This window comes from Phocoena phocoena, chromosome 7 (assembly GCF_963924675.1).
Source record: "Phocoena phocoena chromosome 7, mPhoPho1.1, whole genome shotgun sequence".
In the NCBI taxonomy this organism is placed as follows: Eukaryota; Metazoa; Chordata; class Mammalia; order Artiodactyla; family Phocoenidae; genus Phocoena; species Phocoena phocoena.
In genome coordinates, this window is record NC_089225.1 from 14,583,111 (window position 1) to 14,605,705 (window position 22,595).

The 22,595-nt window shown below is 33.1% G+C and overlaps 1 protein-coding gene across 1 annotated transcript in view; it reads right to left on the bottom strand.

Annotated features, from left to right (window-relative positions):
- Positions 1 to 22,595, bottom strand: part of DPP10 (dipeptidyl peptidase like 10) — a 662,859-nt gene that overhangs the window by 55,977 nt on the left and 584,287 nt on the right. Inside the window, exons 13-19 of the mRNA XM_065880921.1 lie at positions 14,009 to 14,018; positions 12,365 to 12,405; positions 8,787 to 8,824; positions 8,090 to 8,209; positions 7,628 to 7,675; positions 4,559 to 4,680; positions 2,819 to 2,866 (exon numbers count right to left, since the gene is read on the bottom strand). Coding sequence (XP_065736993.1) covers positions 2,819 to 2,866; positions 4,559 to 4,680; positions 7,628 to 7,675; positions 8,090 to 8,209; positions 8,787 to 8,824; positions 12,365 to 12,405; positions 14,009 to 14,018 — 427 coding nt within the window. The remainder of the gene's footprint in view (positions 1 to 2,818; positions 2,867 to 4,558; positions 4,681 to 7,627; positions 7,676 to 8,089; positions 8,210 to 8,786; positions 8,825 to 12,364; positions 12,406 to 14,008; positions 14,019 to 22,595) is intronic.

The following is a 22,595-nucleotide window of genomic DNA, read 5'->3' on the forward strand; positions in this document are numbered from 1 at the left end:
CTAGTGGGGAACTAGTGGCAACTCTATTAGAACAATTTGATGAAATTTTAATAAAGGAGTATTTACAAATATAGGACAAAGGGCAGGGAGGTCACAAGGGGTAGTACCATAACCCAGGGCTTATGACAAAGGCTAGGCCAGCAGGTCAAGAGGAGAGAGCAGTTACTTGGAGTTGGTTGCATGAAAGATCCACAGTGACCTTCACCCAAGAGTCAGAGCAACTTGGGTGACTCCACAGGGATAGCACTGGAGAAATAGACTCCAAAGTCACTTTTCTGCCTCTCTTCAGTCACCTATAGGATTCACTTTAGCTGGATCCAATTGGCAGCCAACTGGCAGCAGAACTTAAGTCATCAGTACAAACTCCTGCTGGGGTAGAGGCCATGGGAGAGAAAAACTGTTAAGAGTGGCTCTGAAAAGACAAATGGAAGATATTCAGGGCACAAATCAGTATTCCATTAAAGTTTATTTACAAATCACCCCTTTTATTATTTTTATTATGTTTTTTCACTACCATCAGTAGCATGGTTATAATTTTCTCTCTTTTTTGGTTACTTTATTTCAGATGTCAAGAGAAAAATAGCTAAAAAGAAAAAGTATTGGTCTCTTCCTCATGGTGTCTTAAAACACGAATGTGTAACGTACTAGCTGAAGCAGTAGCACTCAATCCATCACATTATAATTAAATATCTCTTCAGTATAAATTATTAAAAGGAAAAATATAGGGTAAATAGATATAAAAGATTTAAGGCTTATGGTTATTTTTTTCCAAAAGATTTGCTGTAATTTATATTTCTACCAGCAATTTATGAGAGCCTCATTATATCCTCATTAGCAATGTAAATTTTTTGATGTTATTAATTTGTTAAGAAAAATTACTTGGCAGTGTTTTACTTTGCATTTCTTTGATAACTGGTGGTTTAAAGGTTTTCCATGTTTGTTAAATATTTTCATTTTTCAATATACTTTTCATGCTTTATTCTGCTTCGTGTGGCCCCAAAATGAGTTATGACTGATTCATTAGTTTAATGATTCATTAGTTTAATGAATATTAAACTGAAGATCCATTAACCTGAAGATCCATTAACCCAAAGATTTACTTGCAATCAAATGTAAATTTTATCTCAAAAAATAATTGTCTTTTGAAAATAAAAGTAAGCACCTGATCACTGTTCACAGTCCCTTTTTGTTTTCCTTGATCCTGAGACTATCAGAATTCACTTATAAATGAGAAAATCAGAAAGGTTTCCCTCAGAGGAAAGTGTGTCATGATTTGAAACAAAAGTTATTAGAAAACAACATTGCCTTTTAACAGTAGAATAAAATTAATTAAAGTCAGGTTGGGGATTTAAAAAAATATATCATTTTGGCAGAATATGCAATGTAACACAAATAGTTGCTGTTTATTGAGTGTCTATGTTGCAAATGTATCTCATCCTCACAGAAATTTCATTTGCTATTTTTTTACAAGAAAATTGATTCTATGAGATTATATCCACAAAAGGTATGTGGTGGACTCACTTTATACACTAATTTTTCTATCTGTGAAATTCAACCTTCTTTCTATTTTATCAAATAAACTGTATTTGTTATCATTATTGTTGCCGTTAGTGTTAATATTCAACAGATTTAATTTGCTTACCATAACCGCTTTAGGATTTACACTAAGTAGAAACTAAAAGATGTGCTAACTGATTTCCAACCACACAGAACTCCATTAACTATTTAGAAGTTTTGTCTTTCTCTAGAATAGGCAGGAAGTCTCCATATGGTGGTATTTGAAGAGTCTAAAAGGTCTTTCTGTGTCCTCTAAAAATGATATTTGTCATTCAACATTTTACTTTTATGCCTGTCTCTCCTTTAAGTCAAAGCATTTAAGTAAGACTACTACTTAAACCTAAGTATGTGATGAGACAGACAAAAACACAGTAGAATGAGCTACCATTGTATGGTAGTGATAATAAACCCTATTCTTGAGTCAGATGATCTTATTTGATTCTTGGCGCTGCCACCTGTTATATTAGAGTGACTCTAGCCAAGTTTGTTAACCTCTTTGTGGCTCAGTTCCCTCATCTTTAAAAAAGGATAACAAAATTAACAACATCAGGGGGTGTTCTGAGGAGTAAATGTGTTAATAAATATAAGCCTCATTTACTAGATTATGGTAAATCATTAGAGCATGAGAGTGTTGATTAAATAAAGTTTTGTTGATTAAATAAAGTTTTTAAATGAAAGAAGGAAAAGAAGGATAGATGAAAAGAAGGAAACAGGGAGGCAGGAAGTAACCTGGGTATTCATTTTTAAGATCAGCTCAGCCATGTTTGTATTTATACACTCTACTATTAAAGTTCTTAAACACATTGACCACATCTTACTAGCAATGAACACCCAGCCTCTGTCATATTGTCTGATCAAGTCCTCGCTCAACAGATGATGGACAATTGAATAATTTTTCCCAAAAGTAAATGTGTTGCTCTGGAGGAAAATTTATATGAGGCTCAGGAAAGAATGAACCAGAGTATAAGGGGCCAGTAGGCTGAAATATATCTAAACGAGTCTCATCAATCACTCCTCATTCAATTAAGATACAGTAGATAGCCTATTTCAGGCATATAAGAACCAACTCCAATTGTAACATGGCTCAAACCATTTGCTTTAATGTTTCTCTTACACACACAAGGTCAAGGTGATGGTGCCTACGCTACTTTCCTCAGGCTGGGGCCTCCTTTGAAGAAGGCTCTATAGAGTACAACAGTCAGAATAAATAATATAATACTAAGGACCAATGCCAACCATGATGTTGTCTTCATGTACTTACTTGCTGGGTTGTCCGTATCATGTAGGCTGACCACTGGAACCCCTGGACCTAGATTTTAGAAGTGTATGTATAAACATTTTAAAGACATCTAAATAATAACTACTGGAAGATTACATGATAGAGTTCTTTTTTCCAAATATAACATTTCATAGTTAAAACATAATGAAACAGAAACCCGATTATTAGATTTCATTCCTTTCTATGGATATTCTATTCAGAGAAGTAAGAATATACGGGGAAAGAAACTATTTGCAGGATTATTGTTACAATTCTCCCTTCTCCAAAATGCCCTATACTTCTATGGTTTTAGCCAATCTTATGCACTTTACTCTCTTTTTATCTAGTCTTTTATAGAATCATCACTGATATTCAGAAAGTTGATTCACAACCCTGTGAACCCTCATCCACTCATTCAAGATTAAATTCTATTTACCACTTAGCCAAGAAAGAAAGAATGCATGTATATTAGAAGTATTTTGGCACAGTGGTTAAGAATCCACCTGCCAATGCAGGGGACACGGGTTCAAGCCCTGGTCTGGGAAGATCCCACATGTCGTGGAGCTACCAAGCCCGTGCACCACAACTACTGAGGCTGCGCTCTAGAGCCCGGTTTGCAGGGCAGAAATAGAGACACAGATGTAGAGAACAAACATATGGACACCAAGGGGGGAAAGTGGTGGGGGTGGTGGCAGTGGTGGGATGAATTGGGAGATTGGGATTGACATGTATACATTAATATGCATAAAACAGATAACTAATAAGAACCTGCTGTATAAAAAAATAAATAAAATAAAATTCAATAATTCAAAAAAATAAAAATAAAAGCAAAAAAATATTTCACCCACAAGATAAATTAAAAATTGGAACTAATTATATATTAATTTTAAAAATACATTAACTGGAATTGTTAATTATTTCAAATATACAGGATAATTCAAGTGTAACCATAAGATGTTATCTTAAAACTTCACTTCTCTAAGGAACTCTGCCTAGGGGTCTAATGGTTTTTCTCTGGTGTCATCCAACAAGTACTTCTCTTTTTTGATTACTTTATTTCAGATGTCAAGAGAAAAATAACTAAAAAGAAAAAGTATTGGTCTCTTCCTCATGGTGTCTTAAAACACGAATGTGTAAGGTACCAGCTGAAGCAGTAGCACTCAATCCATCACATTATAAGAGGACATCTCCCATTTCATCTCTGGGAAATACAGTATCCTATTAAAGGGACAGTGATTCCCATCAGTATAACCTAGAGATACCATACTACTATATGTTACCGGATAGAAGAAATAATTGGGGTGAACATAATTTCTCAAAATTGAAGGGGACTAGACCCTGGGAATTAAATTTCTATAGATCCTAAATTTTTTAACAACCAAGCCATTATTTTAATAAGGAAACGATTGCTTTTCCTAATGTCTAGGTAAATTAGTTTATTATTCTAGCTTGACTTTGCTGATGTAAATATGTTTATTCACTTTTCTAAAAGCTCCATGTCAACCAGCACTTATTGATCATGTGTATGTGCACATATTGACTTACTCCCAATTTCTATCTTTTAAATAAAGTAATGGATACAATTTCTATCTCAATAAACCCCTAATTTATAACTTTTTAACAAAAACTTACATAAACTAAGAATATCAAATCATACAGCTAGGGTAATCATTACTAATGACAGTAAGAGATACTGATCAAATAAAATGAATAAAATAAATTTTATCAGAAATCATCTATTACCTTTACAGAGTAATAAGAAATGTTGATTCATGGGACTAAAACTGGCACCAAAATATGTACATTGTTCTTTCATAAAGTTACATGAAATGCACTGACGATTCAATAATCCTTCAGTAGAAGCACTGGGGAAAGAAAAAGAAAGTTAGAAATGCTACTGTTCCAGGTCCTTGAATGTGTGGTATCTATATTTAAATATTGACATAAACAAAGAAGCTACAGAATTACTCAGCTGAGGTTCCTTGTAAATTATGACTTACCATAAAAATGCAAACAAAGTCAATTCCCATTACTAATGTTAAGACATATGCATTTTTCTTCTCTGTAATAAAATTAAAATTATGTACACCTATATGAATGTAATATGTATGTATGCTTACAAAGAAACTGATTGTCACAGAATGCAATATAACTTATTCTTATTTATATTTTTATAGATATTTCTTTGTAAAGTCTTAAAAGAAATTACCCACAGAGACAAGCATAAAGTCACCAGCAATAATATTAGTTGGAAGAACTAATGTTTTCACAAGTCACACACATATAAAAAGCTCATGATTTCCTAAATTCAACATTAGATTTTGATATTAGTACCAGATTTTTCCCACTAGATAGTTGCACTGAATTTTTGGAAAAGAAAAGCTATTTTTGTATGATAATATATATAATGTTAATGCTCATACATGCTTTGAGACATCAAGGAGATAGATAAAGAGAAAAGCACTCATCTCTTTATTTTACAAACAATGGTGCTTAAGGTTAGAGGGGTTGAAATACTAACCCAAAGTTAAATTTCATGTACAGATTCATTTATTTTATAAATAGAGATAATTGTAAATTATCTATGCTTCTAAATGAAAACACTGTTGATGATACATTTTTTAAAACTTGGCTGGACAAAATATTCTCAATTTCATTTTGGAACAAAACACATACTATAGTATAGTATAGTTCACAAAGTCACAGCTTCACATTTGAAACATTTTGGGCTCATTATAATCCAAAATTTTCCTTTTCTAGTCAAGGTGATTAATATACTAGGCACTTAAACACATTAGCTAGTTTCACCATTATGACAAATCATACCCATTTTTTTTCTTTTAAATTTTGGTATATACGTAAAACAACATTCAACATTTTAACCACTTTTCAAGTATATGGTTCAATGTCATTAATTACAGTCACAATGTTGCACAACTATCACCACAGAAACTATGAATGTGTGCCAGTCCCTATTAGTCACAGCTATTTAGTGACATAACTAGAATGTAAAACCTTTTCTCTCTCTACTCTTCCGTATGATTTTTCAGATCCAAGTTTCCTAAAAATTAGGTTGGTATCTTCTCATTATTTGGATTATGAATTACTAAAATAGAGAAAAGCACATTTTGAGACAAAATAATGACACCGAATATGCTAGCAGTTCTGATTCTGCAGAAGCATCTAATCCCATAAATTAAATCAACCAGTTATTATTTTTATAGCCTGGACAAGACAATGATTGGGTTTTCTGGGTCAAACACTAATATTATCTTACAGTCAAACAAACTGGCACTGGATGAGCCATTTAAAGGGAGATTTATTGGTACTATATTTTCTTTATAACACAGCCCTCTGCACTAGTACAGGTCATAGATATATTGACTTTTGTACTGCTCTGCCTCAGTCACTAGGGACATAAGACAAGCACACAAATCTAAGAACCCACTGTGATTCAAATCACATTTTAGGTTAATAAAGGGAGGAGAGAGAGGATGAAGCAGCGCTGCTAGGTGAATTTAGCCAAGTCTAATTCTCTGGCACTGTCATTTTTCATTAAGAGTTTTACAAAATGAGAAAAATAAAACATTGGTCCAGTATTTCCACATCTCTAAAGGACTGTTCTTGACTGCCACTATTAACCACAGTATAAGTTTCAAGAAAGATAAGCTTCAGGTAACCAAAAAGAGAAAGCGACCGGTACTTTAACCAAGACCTCTAAACTAAAATTAGAATCATTCTCTTTAAATAAACAGCTGTTCTTCTTTTGGAAGCCATTAGAATTGAGAACATGTGTTCCAGACTCTAAGAGAAAAAAAACAAAGAATGTGAAGATGACATATTGGGATATGTGATAAAAAGGAGAGGCTCGCTTCAGATTAAAACAATTTATGCATAAATAAGAGTGTGTGGATGAATTAGAGAGAGTTAAGGTACTTGAAACATGCATTTTTACTCTCAAAGGAAAGTCTAGGCTACTTGGTAAGAATCGTTGGTGACACTTCTTCAAACATGATGAATTTCCACTGAGAATATGCCATGGCAGTTTTGACACTTTAAAAATGGATCTGTGAAATGTAAATTAGAAAGTGTATATGCATCTATAATTGTAAGTTGCGTGCCAGACAAAAATAAAAGTCATTCTTGGGAGGTCCTGGTGAAAGCTTTTTGAGTGAGGAGACATTTTAAACACTAAATAGGTATGACCTTAACCCCTTTTATGAATATAACTTTTCATCCGGGAAAACTGGACAGATGAAAATAGTCCCCATCCACTGCTTTATTTTAGTAAGCAAGGACCATTCCTGCTTAAATAACAATCAATGGATTATACACATTATGGGGGGTGGGGGAGAGAAACTGCCACTTGATCCACTCTACTAAATGTTCACAATGCTTTTATTTTGTTCGGGAATACATCACATGTGTACAATATTAATGCCATGAAAATATAAATGAGGCATAGCAGAAGAAAAGCCTACTGGGGGAAAATATGTAAATGCCTGTGATGTGGGTAGTTGAGAAAAGTAAGCCTCAAAAAAAAAAAAAAAAGACATTTTGAGACTGTAAAAACAAATGAGGGAAAAAATAAAGGAGGAATAAGATGGTCTCCATTTCAGTTCCAATTCTTTATGCTCACAGTGGTCCAGAGCTGAGGGACTGGGCCAAGAGTGTGGGGTTTTGTCATACTGAGTTGGTTCTCTCCTAGCCATACCAAAAAGGAAACTTCAGACTTCTCCATCCCATCATTATGCTGTGTAGATGGCCCCTGAGGAATCTACCTGTGCAGGAAGATCCTCTCACATTGCTTACCTGTACAGCTGCCTCCCTCTGGGAGACGACTCGGTGCTCAGAAAGTAACTGCCCATGAAAGAAAACAACACAAACATCAGGCACCAATCAATTTTTGCCACACCGAGTTTTCACCTGAATTTTCAAACTGTCAAAGAACAGGCAAGAGCTCTTCTATTATTTAACGGCAGGACTTGATCCATTTGGGAAACGCATATTTGTTTCTTAAAATATTGTCACACTTTTCCATGATCTCTCTCAATCTCTCTGAGTGTGCGTGTGTGTGTGTGCATGTGTCTGTGCAAATGTCTGTGTAAGTGTCTCTCTGCGTGAAGTATAGGGAGAATCTTAAAGAAAAGGTTGTTCTTTACATGGCCAGGCTACTTGGACTAGGACCATGGTAAGCAAAATATAAATCTAGCATAAAAGACTGCATTTGACAACAGTGACTTCCAACCTGACTAGAGAACCAAAAACACTCACATTTTTTGCGTCGTTTCATCGTACGCCAGGACCTTTATCACTTCCCAGTTTCCTGATGTCAGATGCCGCACAGTAATTTGCTCACTTTTACTCTGCAAAGAAATAGAATATATTGATTTTCTTCTTATTTAAACAGCATCTCTCTGGTCAGCACAAAAGTACTAACCGCCTGTGTTACTTTTAATTCTTTAGTTCTCAGCTAATGTTGAGTTTCTCACTTTCAATCTTAAGAATATATCCACATGTGCATAAACACAGATGCAGGTAAGATGGTGCCTTTATTCCTCTGCTGTAGGAAAACCATTCAGAAAACATCTCCAGGTGAGGATTACGTGTGCATCATCATGTTGACATAGGAAGTCATCTGGGCATTTGGTACAGACAAAGGACCTTGTTAACTCTCATCTAAATGATCGACAGCTATGCAGTTTGGAAAGCTTTAAATAAAATATTTCAAACAAATTTCATTCCAAATAGATTCTGTTACATTATTTTAACCTTTACAGATGTGCATTGTTATATGATTTGCTATTTTCACACAATAATTTGTTTCTGAGATCATTAAATATCATCACTATTGATGAGATCATCAATAATTTATTTCTGAGATCACACTGACCCTTGTAGCCATTGTTTATTTTCACTGCTATATGGTTTTTTTTTTTGTTGTTGTTGTTGTTTTTTGCGGTACGCGGGCCTCTCACTGTTGTGGCCTCTTCCGTTGCGGAGCACAGGCTGCGGACGCGCAGGCTCAGCGGCCATGGCTCATGGGCCCAGCCGCTCCACGGCATGTAGGATCTTCCTGGACCGGGGAATGAACCCGTGTCCCCTGCATCGGCAGGTGGACTCTCAACCACTGCGCCACCAGGGAAGCCCGATATGTGGTATTTCATTGTATGTATGAATACAGTAAAATTTATTTATTTTTTGACATTTGAGTTTTTCCAAATTTTCGCTCTTAAAAACAAGTTGTCTATAAACAGTTTTATTAATGTCTCCCAGTGCATGTGACAGGATTTTCTTGAGATGAACACTGATAAATGGGACTGCTTGCTCAAAAGGTAAATGTCTCCTACCTAACTCAATAGTGACATTATTTTCCAAAGTTGTGCCGATTTAGAATTTACTAACAATGTGAGTTTCTATTGCTCCACATTTTATCCACTTCCTCACCAACAGTTAATTTCATCAGACTATTTAATTTTTTGTCAAACTAATGAGTGTGAAATTGTATCTCATCCAATTCCTTTATTTTTAAGAAAATATTCAAATCTACAGAAAGGTTAATGGATAGTACATGAATACCCATAAAACCGTTACCTAGATTCACCAAACATTAACATTTTGAATATTTGCTCTCCCCCTTTCTTCATATGCTAAATCATATGAAAGGAAGTTGAAAGCATCAGACTATTTCAGCTCTAAATATTTCAGTATACATCTCTCAAAATTAACAGTATTTTCTCATATAAGCAAATTGCATACCTATGAATAACAATATTAATATCATCTAAATATACAGTATGTATTCTAATTTCCACACTGCCCTAAGTAACCCAAATATCTCCATATCTATATATCTATATCTATCTTTCTATCTATCTACATATTTACCTATCTACCTAATTGCAGTGGGTTGTCACCTCTTTAGTCTCTTTTAAAGTAAAAGTTATCCTATCTTTTCTTGAGTTCTACAACATTGACCATCTTGGGGGCGGGCATTGCTGCGGCATGTGGCATGCGGAACTTCCCTGACTAGGGATTGAACCCGTGCCCCCTTCATTGGAAGGGTGGAGTCTTAACCACTGCACTGCCAGGGAAGTCCACACTGACCATTTTTAAGACTCTTGGTCCAGTGGTCTGATATGTAGAGTATTTTTGATTTATCTGATTTTAAAAAATGATATAATTTAGGCTAATATTTTTGGCAAGAATATTATATAGGTGATGTTGGATATCTCTTATGCTTCATATTAGGAAACACACCATTACACTTCTTCCCATCCTTAACAATGCTGTTTACAAGGTAACTGATATATGTTCATTGTAAAGTACATTTTTCCCTGTAGTTAAAAGTGGGATGATGCTTGCACATTACATGAATAGCTTTTCCTCCATGAACTTTCCACTCAGTAGTTTTGGTATCCATTCATGACCTTTCCCTGAACAAATTATCATTTGGAAGTGATTTTCTAACTCTAACACCCATTCTATATTTATTAGGTGGTATTCTTCCGTAAAAAGAACTTTCCCTACTTTTTCCCCTCACGTGTGTTCACTCTCTTTATCTCCCTCTTCCTCGTACTATTATAAACATTTTTAATCTGATGTGTTACATTCCATTACTGTTATTTTGTTGTTGTTGTTATCATTCTTCATGATGCTGAAATTGACAAACTTTGGTTAGTGGGACCCCTTCAAGCTAACCCCTCTATTCTTTGGAAATGATTATGTTAGTTTTAGAGTACTTCCTTGTTTTCTGCACAGTAAGATGTTCTAAGATTGCTTCTTATCTCCCATATCCATAATCAATAATTTCTCCAAGGAATATTTTCTACTGGATTATGATATTTAGATATCAAGATCTGGGCTTAAGTGTGCTCATTACTACTCTAATGTTATTAGTTCTGGACCTTTTCAGAGGAGATAGATAGGCAGCCAGACAGATGTCCATATGTTCTGTGTGTGTAGGTGTATGTGTGAGTTCTTAGTCACACCTCAATTAAAATTCATATCAGTTTGGTTTACATTTTAGGTGTATTATCTTCTCTTAGTATTTCAATTTAAGCTTTGATGTCCTCATTCTTTTTATTTTAAAATATGTACATGGTCAAAAATAAAGTATAAATATGTGGATATATACATTGACAGAAGTCTTGATCTCACCCCATTCTCATCACATAGAAAAAACTTTTCTTCATTTGGTTCTTATTTATGCTTCTTTTCTGGGGGTAGATTTTTATAATTAAAAAATTAATATTTTATTACTATAAATGTAAATGCTAATCTAATTACATATATATGTACAAATTAGAGAGATTGTGGGATGTGCTCTATATCAATTGTTATATACCATCTTCTTTTTAATTCTTAAATAGTTCTGCCTGTGTGGATGTACCATACTTCATTCAACTAGCCTCCAATAATGCAAATAATCTATAGTGATTATTAGCTCAAATAATGCTTTATTGATTAACCCTGTGTATATGTTTGTTTGTTTAATGTGTAGGGAATTATCTTCAGGATATTTTCCTCCATAGGGAAAGTACCATTCTGCACATCTACCAGTAATGTATAAGGTGCCTGTTTTCCAATGGACATATAATGACCTACAGAAATGATCCCTGAAAGTACAGTCTTCCCATGAACATGTTACAGAACACGCTGTTCATTGTTTGAATGTTTGCTAATCTGACAAGTGAGAAATGTTGCTGTGGTAGACGCTATGATACACCAACCAGAACTCCCTTCTAGAAGGAAGGACCTACCTCTCCAGTGGCTAGAAGTCCTGCTGGAAGAAGGCCCTCAGCTGTCAGTCTGGAGACGGCCTGAACTGAAGAAAATGGCCTCACCCAAGATCATACCTCTTTTCAACAGCCCTTGAAAGGACAACCTGATCAATATTGGGATATAGAAGCCCGGCCCTCTTGCTCTAACTTGGGACTTCTCTGAAGGGCTCTCCCAGTGCAGAACTCTCTGTGGGGTTAGCTGAAACCTTCATTCAGATGGCTCTGCCACTCAAATTCTTCTGCCCAATGTTGCTTTCTTTTCCTCCTTTCCAGTTATTGATCTCTGTAATAACTGGCCTGCAGGCTAATCTTTCTTTCACAGTTGGCTTCCTGTGACACTCAACTTGTGACAGGTATATTAGTGTATTTTCATCTTGCATTTTGCTTGGAAGAAAAGTTGAGCATCTATATTTATCTATATATGTACAAATGCTTATATATATACATATAATGTATAATATATAATAATCCATTTGCATAATTGTTTTATCTAACTCTCTGCTAATGTTTGTCTCTGTTATCTATTCGATCAGATTTCTTTGTATTCTGGTCTTATTTATTTTTTAAGAGCTCTTTGTGTCTTTATATCCATTTATGTGAGGTATATGCTGCAAATATATTCTCCTGGTTTGTCATTTTGTGTTGACATTGGTTATGATGGCATTTTTCCCCAATTTTTTTTCTGTTCTTTATAAAATCAAGTTTACCAACATATTCTTATATTACTTCTAAGTGATGATGCATAGTTTAAAGGCTTTCTTCAAACTAAGGTTACAAAGAATTTACTGATGTTTTGTCCTATTACAGGTAAGATTTAATTTTTAAAGTTAGAGCTTTGTCATTTTAGAGTTAGGGTGGTAGTCTGGAACTACTTTTATCTTTTTCCTAAGGGATATTGAGTTTTCCTAAAATGATTTTATAAAAACTTAATTTTTTCAGTGGTTTGAAATGCCACCTTTATTATATATTAAATTTCCATATGTACCTGAGTCTATTTTTGTACTGTCTATACTATACATTTATCTCTGTTAAGTCATGTCCCAATACCACACATTTTAGTTATAGATTTTTTTTAACATCCATATTATTTAGGACTCACACCCACTCATTGTTCTTATTTTTAGGATTTCCCTAGATAATACTACATTTTTATTTTCCCAAAGAAGCTTAAAAATAAGCATATCTAGTTCAAGCAAATAAAAACTTACTGGAATATCTTATTGGGAGACTATTAATTTTATAATTAATACTGATCTTATGATCTTCAGTTATTTTTTAGAAGAACATAGATATTTTTCCATTTGTTCAAGTCTACTTTATATCTTTCCAGAATGTTTCAATGTTATCCTAATATGGGTTTTGTACATTTCATATAATTTCATTTTCATATTTATTACTAAGTATTTTATATTTTGCTGCTATTGTCTAAAGGCCTCTCTCTTCCATTATACCCTCTAATTGATTATTGTTTGCAAATATGAAAGCTATTGATTTCTGTATGCTAAATATCTATCCTGCTGTCTCACTAAATGCTTTTTCCAAATCTTACAGCTGGTTGTTTATTCTTGTCTCATTAACTAATACCTCCAAAATCATTTTACGTAATAGTGGAGATAGTGTGCATCCTCCCTTGCTCCTGACCTTGATGGGAATGACACGAGATTAGCTTTTGGGCTGAGGTATACATGTTTTATCACTTTAAGAAATTATCCCCAATTCCTATATATATATACATATATACATATGTATATGTATATGTATATGTGTATGTATATTAACCAGAAATTGGTATTAAATTTTGTAAAAGGCAACTACAAGGAAAACCTATTCTATAGACAATTTAAATTTTATTGGCATTGCCTTTGAAAGTCTAATAAGATTCTTTTATGAAATCATGTGGGCCTGGTTCTCACTTGTGGTGTAGTTCTTTGATAACATTCTGCTTCTTCTACGTCATTAATCAGTTAAGCTCTGCGTCTCTCCTGGGGACAGTTCGAAGTGTATTTCTTCATGAAATTTTTCATTTCATCTAAATTTTCAAACGAATTGACATAGAGTTCTGCAAAATAGTCTCTTACGATTTATTCAAATGACCCTTTATTTCCCATTAGCCATTTCTAATTTTATATCAGTTTGCTTTCTCCCTCTTTTTCTTTGATTGGATGAGAATGTGTCTTGTCTCGTGTGTGTGTGTGTGTGTATGTGTGTGTGCACACGTTTTCAAAGGGTAAACATTATTTTTTCACTTATTAGTTCTACCTTTTTCTATTTATAAACTACTTCATTTCTGCTTCAAATTTAATCATTCCCACTTTTCTAATTTTTGCTGCATTTTGCTGATAATTCTATTTAAGTTGGAAATTCAACTTATTTCATTCTTCCATTTTCATTTTTATGTTTGCTAAGTTATGATTTTTATTCTGACAATTTATTCTGATATAAAGTGTTGCCATACTTTTTCTTATTATTATTTTATAAATTTTGGAATTTTGACTTGAATTCTCCAGTAAATTGTTTAATTAGATTTACTTTAAAAATTACTTAGTTGGAAAACCTGTTAAAATATATTATTGATTTCTAGGCATATTACTTTGTGATTATAGCATGCTTTTATTTAATTTCTAATTTGTAGAACTTACTGAGCTTTTTAGATGGATGACCTGATGAAAGTTCAACTTTTGACAAAGTTCCACATACATTTGAAACAGATATATAATATCTCTTGTTTAGATGTGTTCAAACATAAATACACACATTATATATGCTATATCGATAACCTTACTTAATTTTTTGTCCACTTGAATCAGTTTGAACTGAGAATGAATGGTACAATAAGGTTTCCACATATTGAGTAGTTTCTGGCATTTCTGTTTTATAAAGGTAGCCATCTATCTGGGGCATAGATACAGACAATTGACTATTATATCTTCCTTGTGATTTGTGGCCTTGAACATTATAAAGCATCTTCTTTTGGTGGTCTTAATGCTTTGGAACATGAAAGCAGCTCTTCTTATTTGTTATCAGGATTTTAGCCTTTCTGAATCATTTTGTTTAAGATGTATATTTTGCATAAAATATTGAACTGGATTCTGTTTCATGAGCCAATTTAAAAAATATTTTTAAAATTTTAGGACATAAGTTAGGCCAATTTACATTTATTGGTATGACTGATACCCTTCTAAAAACTCTATCATATTTTATACGTTTATTTTGAATATTATGTTTAATGAGTTTTTTGTAGGCGGTCTTTTTGTAGTCTGTTTAGTGTTTTGAAATCCAGTGTTAGGTTTTATTTTAACTTTACATGTCATCTTTATATTAATACCTTTAATAATATTTTTCCACCACCACCCCCCTTCAAAGATACTCTGTGTTTCTAGAACATTTTTTTGTTGTTCTGGTTTGTCATTGGATTATGGGTTTAAATGTTACCTCTCTTCCAATGTTTTGCTTATCTTCTATAAAAATGCCAATTAAGGGGCTTCCCTGGTGGCGCAGTGGTTGAGAGTCTGCCTGCCGATGCAGGGGACACGGGTTTGTGCCCCCGTCCGGGAAGATCTCACATGCTGTGGAGCGGCTAGGCCCGTGAGCCATGGCCACTGAGCCTGCGTGTCTGGAGCCTGTGCTCTGCAACGGGAGAGGCCACAACAGTGAGAGGTCTGCATACCACACACACACAAAAAAATGTCAATTAAATATCAGGTGGATCTTATTTCCTTGTCTTACCTAACTTAAATCAGACCCCTTCTACTTTATTTCTTTCTATTGGCTGTTTTTATGGGTCTTCTTGCTATCCATTAGTATATTTTCAGAAATATCTATTTACCAGTGGTCATCTTTCAATTAATTATTTCTGTTATTATTTTGTATTATCTTTTCCATTTCCTTCCTGAAATCTGTCACTTTTTGGTTTACAACTTTATTTCTACTTTATGAGGCCTTTCCTAGGTTTTGAATTTCTCACTTGATAATTTTATGTCTACATATGCTTATTTAATGATAATAATTCATTCTTTTTGATAATAATAGTCATTCTTTTTGGAGTATTGTTTTATAGAATTCTTCTGCCTCATCATTGTTTTTCTTCAGGAAAAGTGGCTTTATGTATTGGAAAAACTTTATTCTACTTTCTGTTTTCCTTATATAGTAATTTTGTAAATCTATTGCCAACCATATTTTGCTCGTTATAAGTATCTTGGATTTTCCAGGATATAGATGCTTAAGAATGGTGAAGGATTAGGTGACTCCCTTGAATTCTAAAGGAGCAGTGTTTCTAAGGAGTGCTATTAACAGTTCCCTAAGAACTAGTATCCCTAGAAGCACCCTAATGAGACACCATTAGGAGTGGATAATATTTTTTTTCTGTAGAGTTCTTAATTTCTACCACTAGTTTTCACCTTTTCTTTTACCGACAATATTCTAAGAGATGCCTGTCTCTATCAAGTTGTTTTTCTTGTTTTACTTTCTTGGGTGGTAATTTTTAAAAACTGTCATCTTTGGTTTTGTGCATATTCAAGTTACTTCATTCTGATTCATTTTCTCAATGCTTATTTTTAAAAGAAATGTACTAATTTTCCACTATAGAGTATGTTATATTATCTAAGCTTTTGATTAATGCCTTTGTCAGCTTAAAGAAGTTCTTTATTTTTAAATTTCTAAGGCTTTTGAATACTTGGTAGAACCCACCTTTAAAAAACTTCCTGTGCCTGATTTGAATACATTTTAAGACACTGATTCCATTACCTCAATATTATGGGACAATTCAGGTTGTCTGTTTCTTAAATCAGACCTGGTATTTCTTTTTTCTAGAATTTATCTATTTTACTCAAGCTTTCAAATTTGTTGACATCGGCTATACATAGCATTTAAAAAAATATTTTAAAATTTGCAGTTATGCCTTCTTTCTATTATTTATACTTTGGGGGCTTGTCCTCCTTTTAAATTAAGTTTGTTATACATTCTAGTGTGAATTATTTTTTTTCAAAGAACCAACTGTTTATTTGGCTAAACCCCTTTATTTTATCTTTACTTTCTATTTCATTAAATTCTACTACTGAGTTTCTCATGTCCTTCTTCTACATTTGAATACATATGTATACATATAGTATAATTATATTATAAAATAACAAATAATAGATATATGTAATTTAACCCATGAAAAATGTAAAAATTATATTTTATTTTCAAACATATCGCTTTTTAAAAGTTATAATTGTTGTTATTCACTTCTAATTCAATTACATTGTTTTCTGAGAGTGTAATCTATCAGCTAAATAATATTTCAGATGCATTTTTGGTATAAATATATCTAGAATCTAGGATTTTTGATGTGGGAGAGTTTTATTAAATATCTACTTTCTTATACTACTGGAAGCAGAAACTAAAAGGTCATTCCATAATGTATATGTAGTATTAGAATCTTCCTTCAAAAAAACAATAAGTGACTTATTGGTACACATCTGTATTTCAGCATCTTTCTAAACCATCTATTCCTTATTCTTAAAGGGAGCTCTCTAGACTTCTAGCTGCTCAAGGTCAACAACAAGCATGTGACTTCTTTATTTTAACTTCTTCATATGCTGTCTGATGCATTCTGGCACTTTACAAGTACTTGCTGAATAAAAGTATAAATGCAAAGATGAAACCAAAGTTCTGAGATTTGAGACAGGCACAGCCTGAAGGCTGGCATGGAGTTCTGAAGTCATATATTTTATTGCCAAATTCCCACAGGACAACAACCCAGTAGATAGTCCTACTTACTCATTTTCAGATCCTGTTTTGAATGGACCAAGGACAGGACTAAGATCTCAGGTTTTAGTGCATCTAATTTCAAGATGAACAAAATCTCAAAACATTAAAAAGTAAAGAAACTTTGATCAATATTTGTACATATCTGGAGATGCGTTTTGTTCACAGATTTCTAGATTGCTTATACTTTCTCTGTTTTTCAGAGAATTTTGGTGTGTGTGTGTGTGTGTGTGTGTGTGTGTTTTAAGGATGGAAGAGTGGCCACATTAAAAGTGATCATGAGCAAAAATCCAATGCTTTGAAAAATGTTTGAACACAGTGTACAGAAAATAAAAATTACACATCCAATGATGCATCTCGGATCAAAATATGTTTCTAAGTGTAGAAGTAAAAGATCTCTTGTTGGAAGCCATGATAACAACCTCACAACCTTTGGACTTTACTTCAAGACTTTACATCTGTAATTTCTCTGCTTGCTTTATATCTACCAGGGCAACTCTGGGCTGGGGAATAAGTTTCACTCCATTTTACATGTAATAGCATAGACTATCTTGTATAGTTACATAGTTATAAGACTTGTAAGCTATTTTCTAATGATAGCATATTACGTTTGATCTGGACTCTAGGTAAATAGTTCCAATACCAATCAGAATATGGTAGCTGACTATACAGTAAATTCAAAATAAATATCAAGGGACTTGACTAGTATGTACCTCAATTAATTTTCCATCCACCTTCAGCAGAAATACAATCACAGGAAAGGTAATTTAACAAAGCAGGAAAGAATAATCATTTTACTTCACAGAAATAATTCTTTCTTTCTGTGCCACCATGATCTCCATTATATTCACTTAGTAGAAGAGAAACACTGATTATGAATATGAAACCATTGTGGAATTTTGACAAGGGCAACATGGCAATATACTTTAAATTGAACTCATGTTTCACTTTTAATTTTATAAGGGCAGCAATAAAACTAGTAATTTCATTCATTTTCAAAAGAGCTGAAAATCTAGGAAATAAAGTGTTTTTATTTGGGACATTAGACCTCAGGCACCTCTCCTTGGATTGGCAGAGATTTTATCTTACTCAGCAAGTTCAATATGAATTTTATGTATCTGTTTATAAGTTGGAAACATATTGGTATCAGTAAAAGTTTAATGATGCATGTGCTTTTCATCTGATTATACACTGTTCATTCAAATTTCTTACAGTAAATTCTGTTTAACTTTTACAGCTTCTAAATAATGGAAATATTGCAGTGCTTAAAAATAGCATGCTTTAATTTACTGTCTATTCATCATGTGAGGTGAACTAATTGTTTTCAGACAATGTCCTAATCAGATACAGCAGTGAAATGTAATGAAAAAATTGTACTGGGTTGATTGGGTGACAGAATTGTGGATTGGGGGCATGCTATTTTCTACAGTATTTGTAATGAATAATGGCATTTAAAATTGTTCCAAGTGAAATCATCAGCTCTCATAAGCAACACTTTGTATTGCTGGATAGAAAAAGTGAATGAATTCACCCATATATATACATTTTCATTTAACACAGTTTTGGAAGATAACAGGGCAATTGCTTATGCTTATAAGTCTGAACCACTTAACATGACTGAAACTCTGCTTATCCCATATTAGAGGGGGAAAAGGCGGCCATGTATTTGACAAAAAGCTTTCTCTTGACTGCAACTTAACACTGTAAGATATAGGATATTATGGTTCCAAATATGGGAATTCAGGAGTTAGAAGTCTACAAAAAGAATTCTATGGGGGAAAAGGGGAGAGGGAAATATCTGAAGTGATCTGAAGTGGTCTGCTGTAAAAAAAGATTTGCATCGTTGTTTGATTCAGAAACTACGTAAACTGATATCAATACTGCATATTTCACACTCTACTCAGAAGGAAATTTATTTTAGCTATAAGAATTTTTGGAAGAGCCAGTTTTTATTTTTATTATTATCTTTAATGGAATATATAAAAGTAGATAAACCGTACTCATAAATTTTGCTTTCACATATTCATATAGAAAGTATCTGGAAATATATATATATATATGGGTTTAGAAATATTTTACTTTTGATTCAGGAATTCCAGTTCTGTTAACCACAACTAAAGAAATAATTCATAATAAAAATAATCTTTATGTATAGTGACATCTATAGTTGCAGTAAATTGCCACTAAATTAAACATTGAACAACAATGGTTAACTATGTACATCCAGTCAACTAAATATTAATATTCAAAAGAATTGCATTTCAAAATTGTTTAGCACTATGGGAAAATTATGCTTTAAAATTTAAATTCAAATAGGATAAAATACTGTACTTAACATAAAATTATAATCATGTTTAAAAGTAGACTGGAGGAACACAATTTTTTCCTATTTTTTATTTTTTGGAATTATTTTAACAAGCATAAGTCTTGTAAATGAGGGGAAAAAAACCACTAAAATATTTGTAAGGCCAACCATCAATCTATATATTGAAAATATCCTGAAACACTAATTTTGTAGCCTGGTCTCTAATTAATGTTTTTTGTTTACCTACTGATTGTGTAAGAGAGAAAAATGTTTGCAAAAATTTACTAATTTCATTTAGTAAGATACATCAAACAGATGAATATATTTGCAGTCAATGGGGAAGCTCTCTAATATAGCTAAGCATCAAGTACTGCAAAGGTGGTCTTCCTGACGGCTGCCAAGCTCTTTGTTCCTGTCATTTCTCACTCCCTGGGCACATCAATTTAGGTGGAGTCCTCTGGTGTATCAAGGGAAGGAAGAGGGGGTAAAAAGTCATCACTGGTGCTATGCACTACTGTTTAGATGGTAAATTAGTACACCGTTTTTGGAGGGCCAGTTTCACATTCCATATCAAAATCTAAACAAATACATATATGTACACATATGCTTTGCCTAGGTAACTTTTGACATCTAGAAATATATATTTGTGGTAAGAACATTTATCTCTGGATCATTTTTGGTATCAAAACTAGAAATAAATATGATGATGAAAATGAATTCATTTAAATACAGTATAATATATTTACTAGACAGGATGTTGAATAGCTATTAAAATCACATTTACAAATAATATTAAATATTAAGAATGCAATTAAATGATGTGAGAAAATGCTCAGAAATTACTCTTTAAATGTTACAAATCAATATATATGCTTTGATTGCACACTTTAAGAAAAAGTGATATATTTTTAATGTAAAAAGAAATTGGAAATATATACAACAATTGATTTGCAGTGTGCAAGTCTGGGGTGATGAGATTATGTTTGATTTTATATACTCTTTTTCTTACTTTTTGGCTACAACCACCAGGGAAGTCCCTGATTTTATATAATCTTTTGTTTAGTTTACTCAGTTTAGAATTTTACAAATTTTTATAGTATATATATATATATATATATATATATCAATAGGGTAATCATAAAAAAATCATAAAAGAGCTTTTTTGTTAGCTATTTAAAAATTGAGGCAAAGAGGTTCAAAATTGTGTGTATGTACAAACTTAAGAATAAATTGTATTTACCTAAGCACTGACCTCTGATTCATTAACAAAGTAAGTTAATTTTAGCCACATTGCCAAAATATCTGTAAATAATCATGCAGTCATGTTTATTTATCAGTGAGGCAAACCACAAATTCTCTGAACTGTAGCCAGAATAGATCAAAACATTTTCTACTTCAATGGAAGCTTTGCTATAATCTCCATGTGGAAGAGGAACAAAGTAAACACATCTGCTCTATGAAGTTGTTCTTCTGAACATTTCAGAAATAATGAATTAGACTGCATTTCAGACTGGTTTGATTGGGAGACAGAAGGTATTTCTTCCCAAGGCTTTTAAAGAAACTTTTGTTATGTGCATAAATATCTCAATTTCTACATGCCAACATCTTCATCTCCTACCTCTGCTCTGCCAACCCCACACTTTTTAAAAGACATTTCTGTTCTTATTTTGTTGAATAATCTCAGAATTATACATATATATATAGATGTATTATACATCTTTCTCTACCTTTCACTATATCTTATAAATAGTCACAATTTGTATGTAATTTTGACTACCTGGGTTTTTATACAGCTTCTTGAATATAAATACTGATATGTAAAAATGCAATAAGATGTCACCACAGTCAATTGTGAGATTTGGAAAGTTTTATTTATTCTTTTGGCAGAAATATTTCCCCAGTATTTATTTGTTTTTTTTGTTTGTTTGTTTTTGCGGTACCCAGGCCTCTCACTGTTGTGGCCTCTCCCCTTGCGGAGCACAGGCTCCGGACGCACAGGCTCAGTGGCCATGGCTCACGGGCCCAGCCGCTCCGCGGCATGTGGGATCCTCCCAGACTGGGGCACGAACCCGTGTCCCCTGCATCGGCAGGCGGACTCTCAACCACTGCGCCACCAGGGAAGCCCCTCCCCAGTATATTTATGATAACAAAGTTTATAATTAGCTAGCAAAAGTTAATCAGGTAAAGCAATTTGCTGGTGAAGCTTCCTCCAGTTCACATAAAAACCAAAATATGTTCCCTTAATATCACCTGTCTGATATAATCATTTAATAGTTGAGTACAGAATCACCAAAAATTTTTATTCATATATAAATGCTTTCATTTATTTAAAACATAAATGAGATCACTTTATATATTAGTCTATAACTTATCTTTCCAATTTAATAATATACTATGAAAATTAATCTACATTGCTATTGTGGAGATTATGTATAGACAAATTACTTATTTCAGCTTTGATTAAAATTAAAGTTAAAATCATGACAATCACTTTAATAGTACAGATCTTGGACAAGGGTTGCCTCTTAAGCTACTGACACAGATTTAAAAAATTCAAGGTACTGAGCTGCCCAATGTAAACATATGGATATGGTAAAATATCCATATATGGATAATGGTAAAAATTGGAGAATATGCACAAGACTTGAAGGTTCTAAGAACATAAAAGTAGTCAGGTTGCTTAGGGATCTTTTACCACATTCATATTTATTCTATACTTAGTAAGTATGAAATTGATTCTTGGCTAGTATGTTTATAACACTCTCAAGAAAGATTCCAATTTATCCACAATGTTTTATCTTTATAAATTAATATTTACCTGTGAGACTAGACTGTTTATTTGATTTTGAAGGAAACTTTATTTCTCACGAATATTTTTATTGTCAATTAGATTCAAATTGACTCATTAACCTTGCCATATTTAAATTACTTATTGTGAATTCAC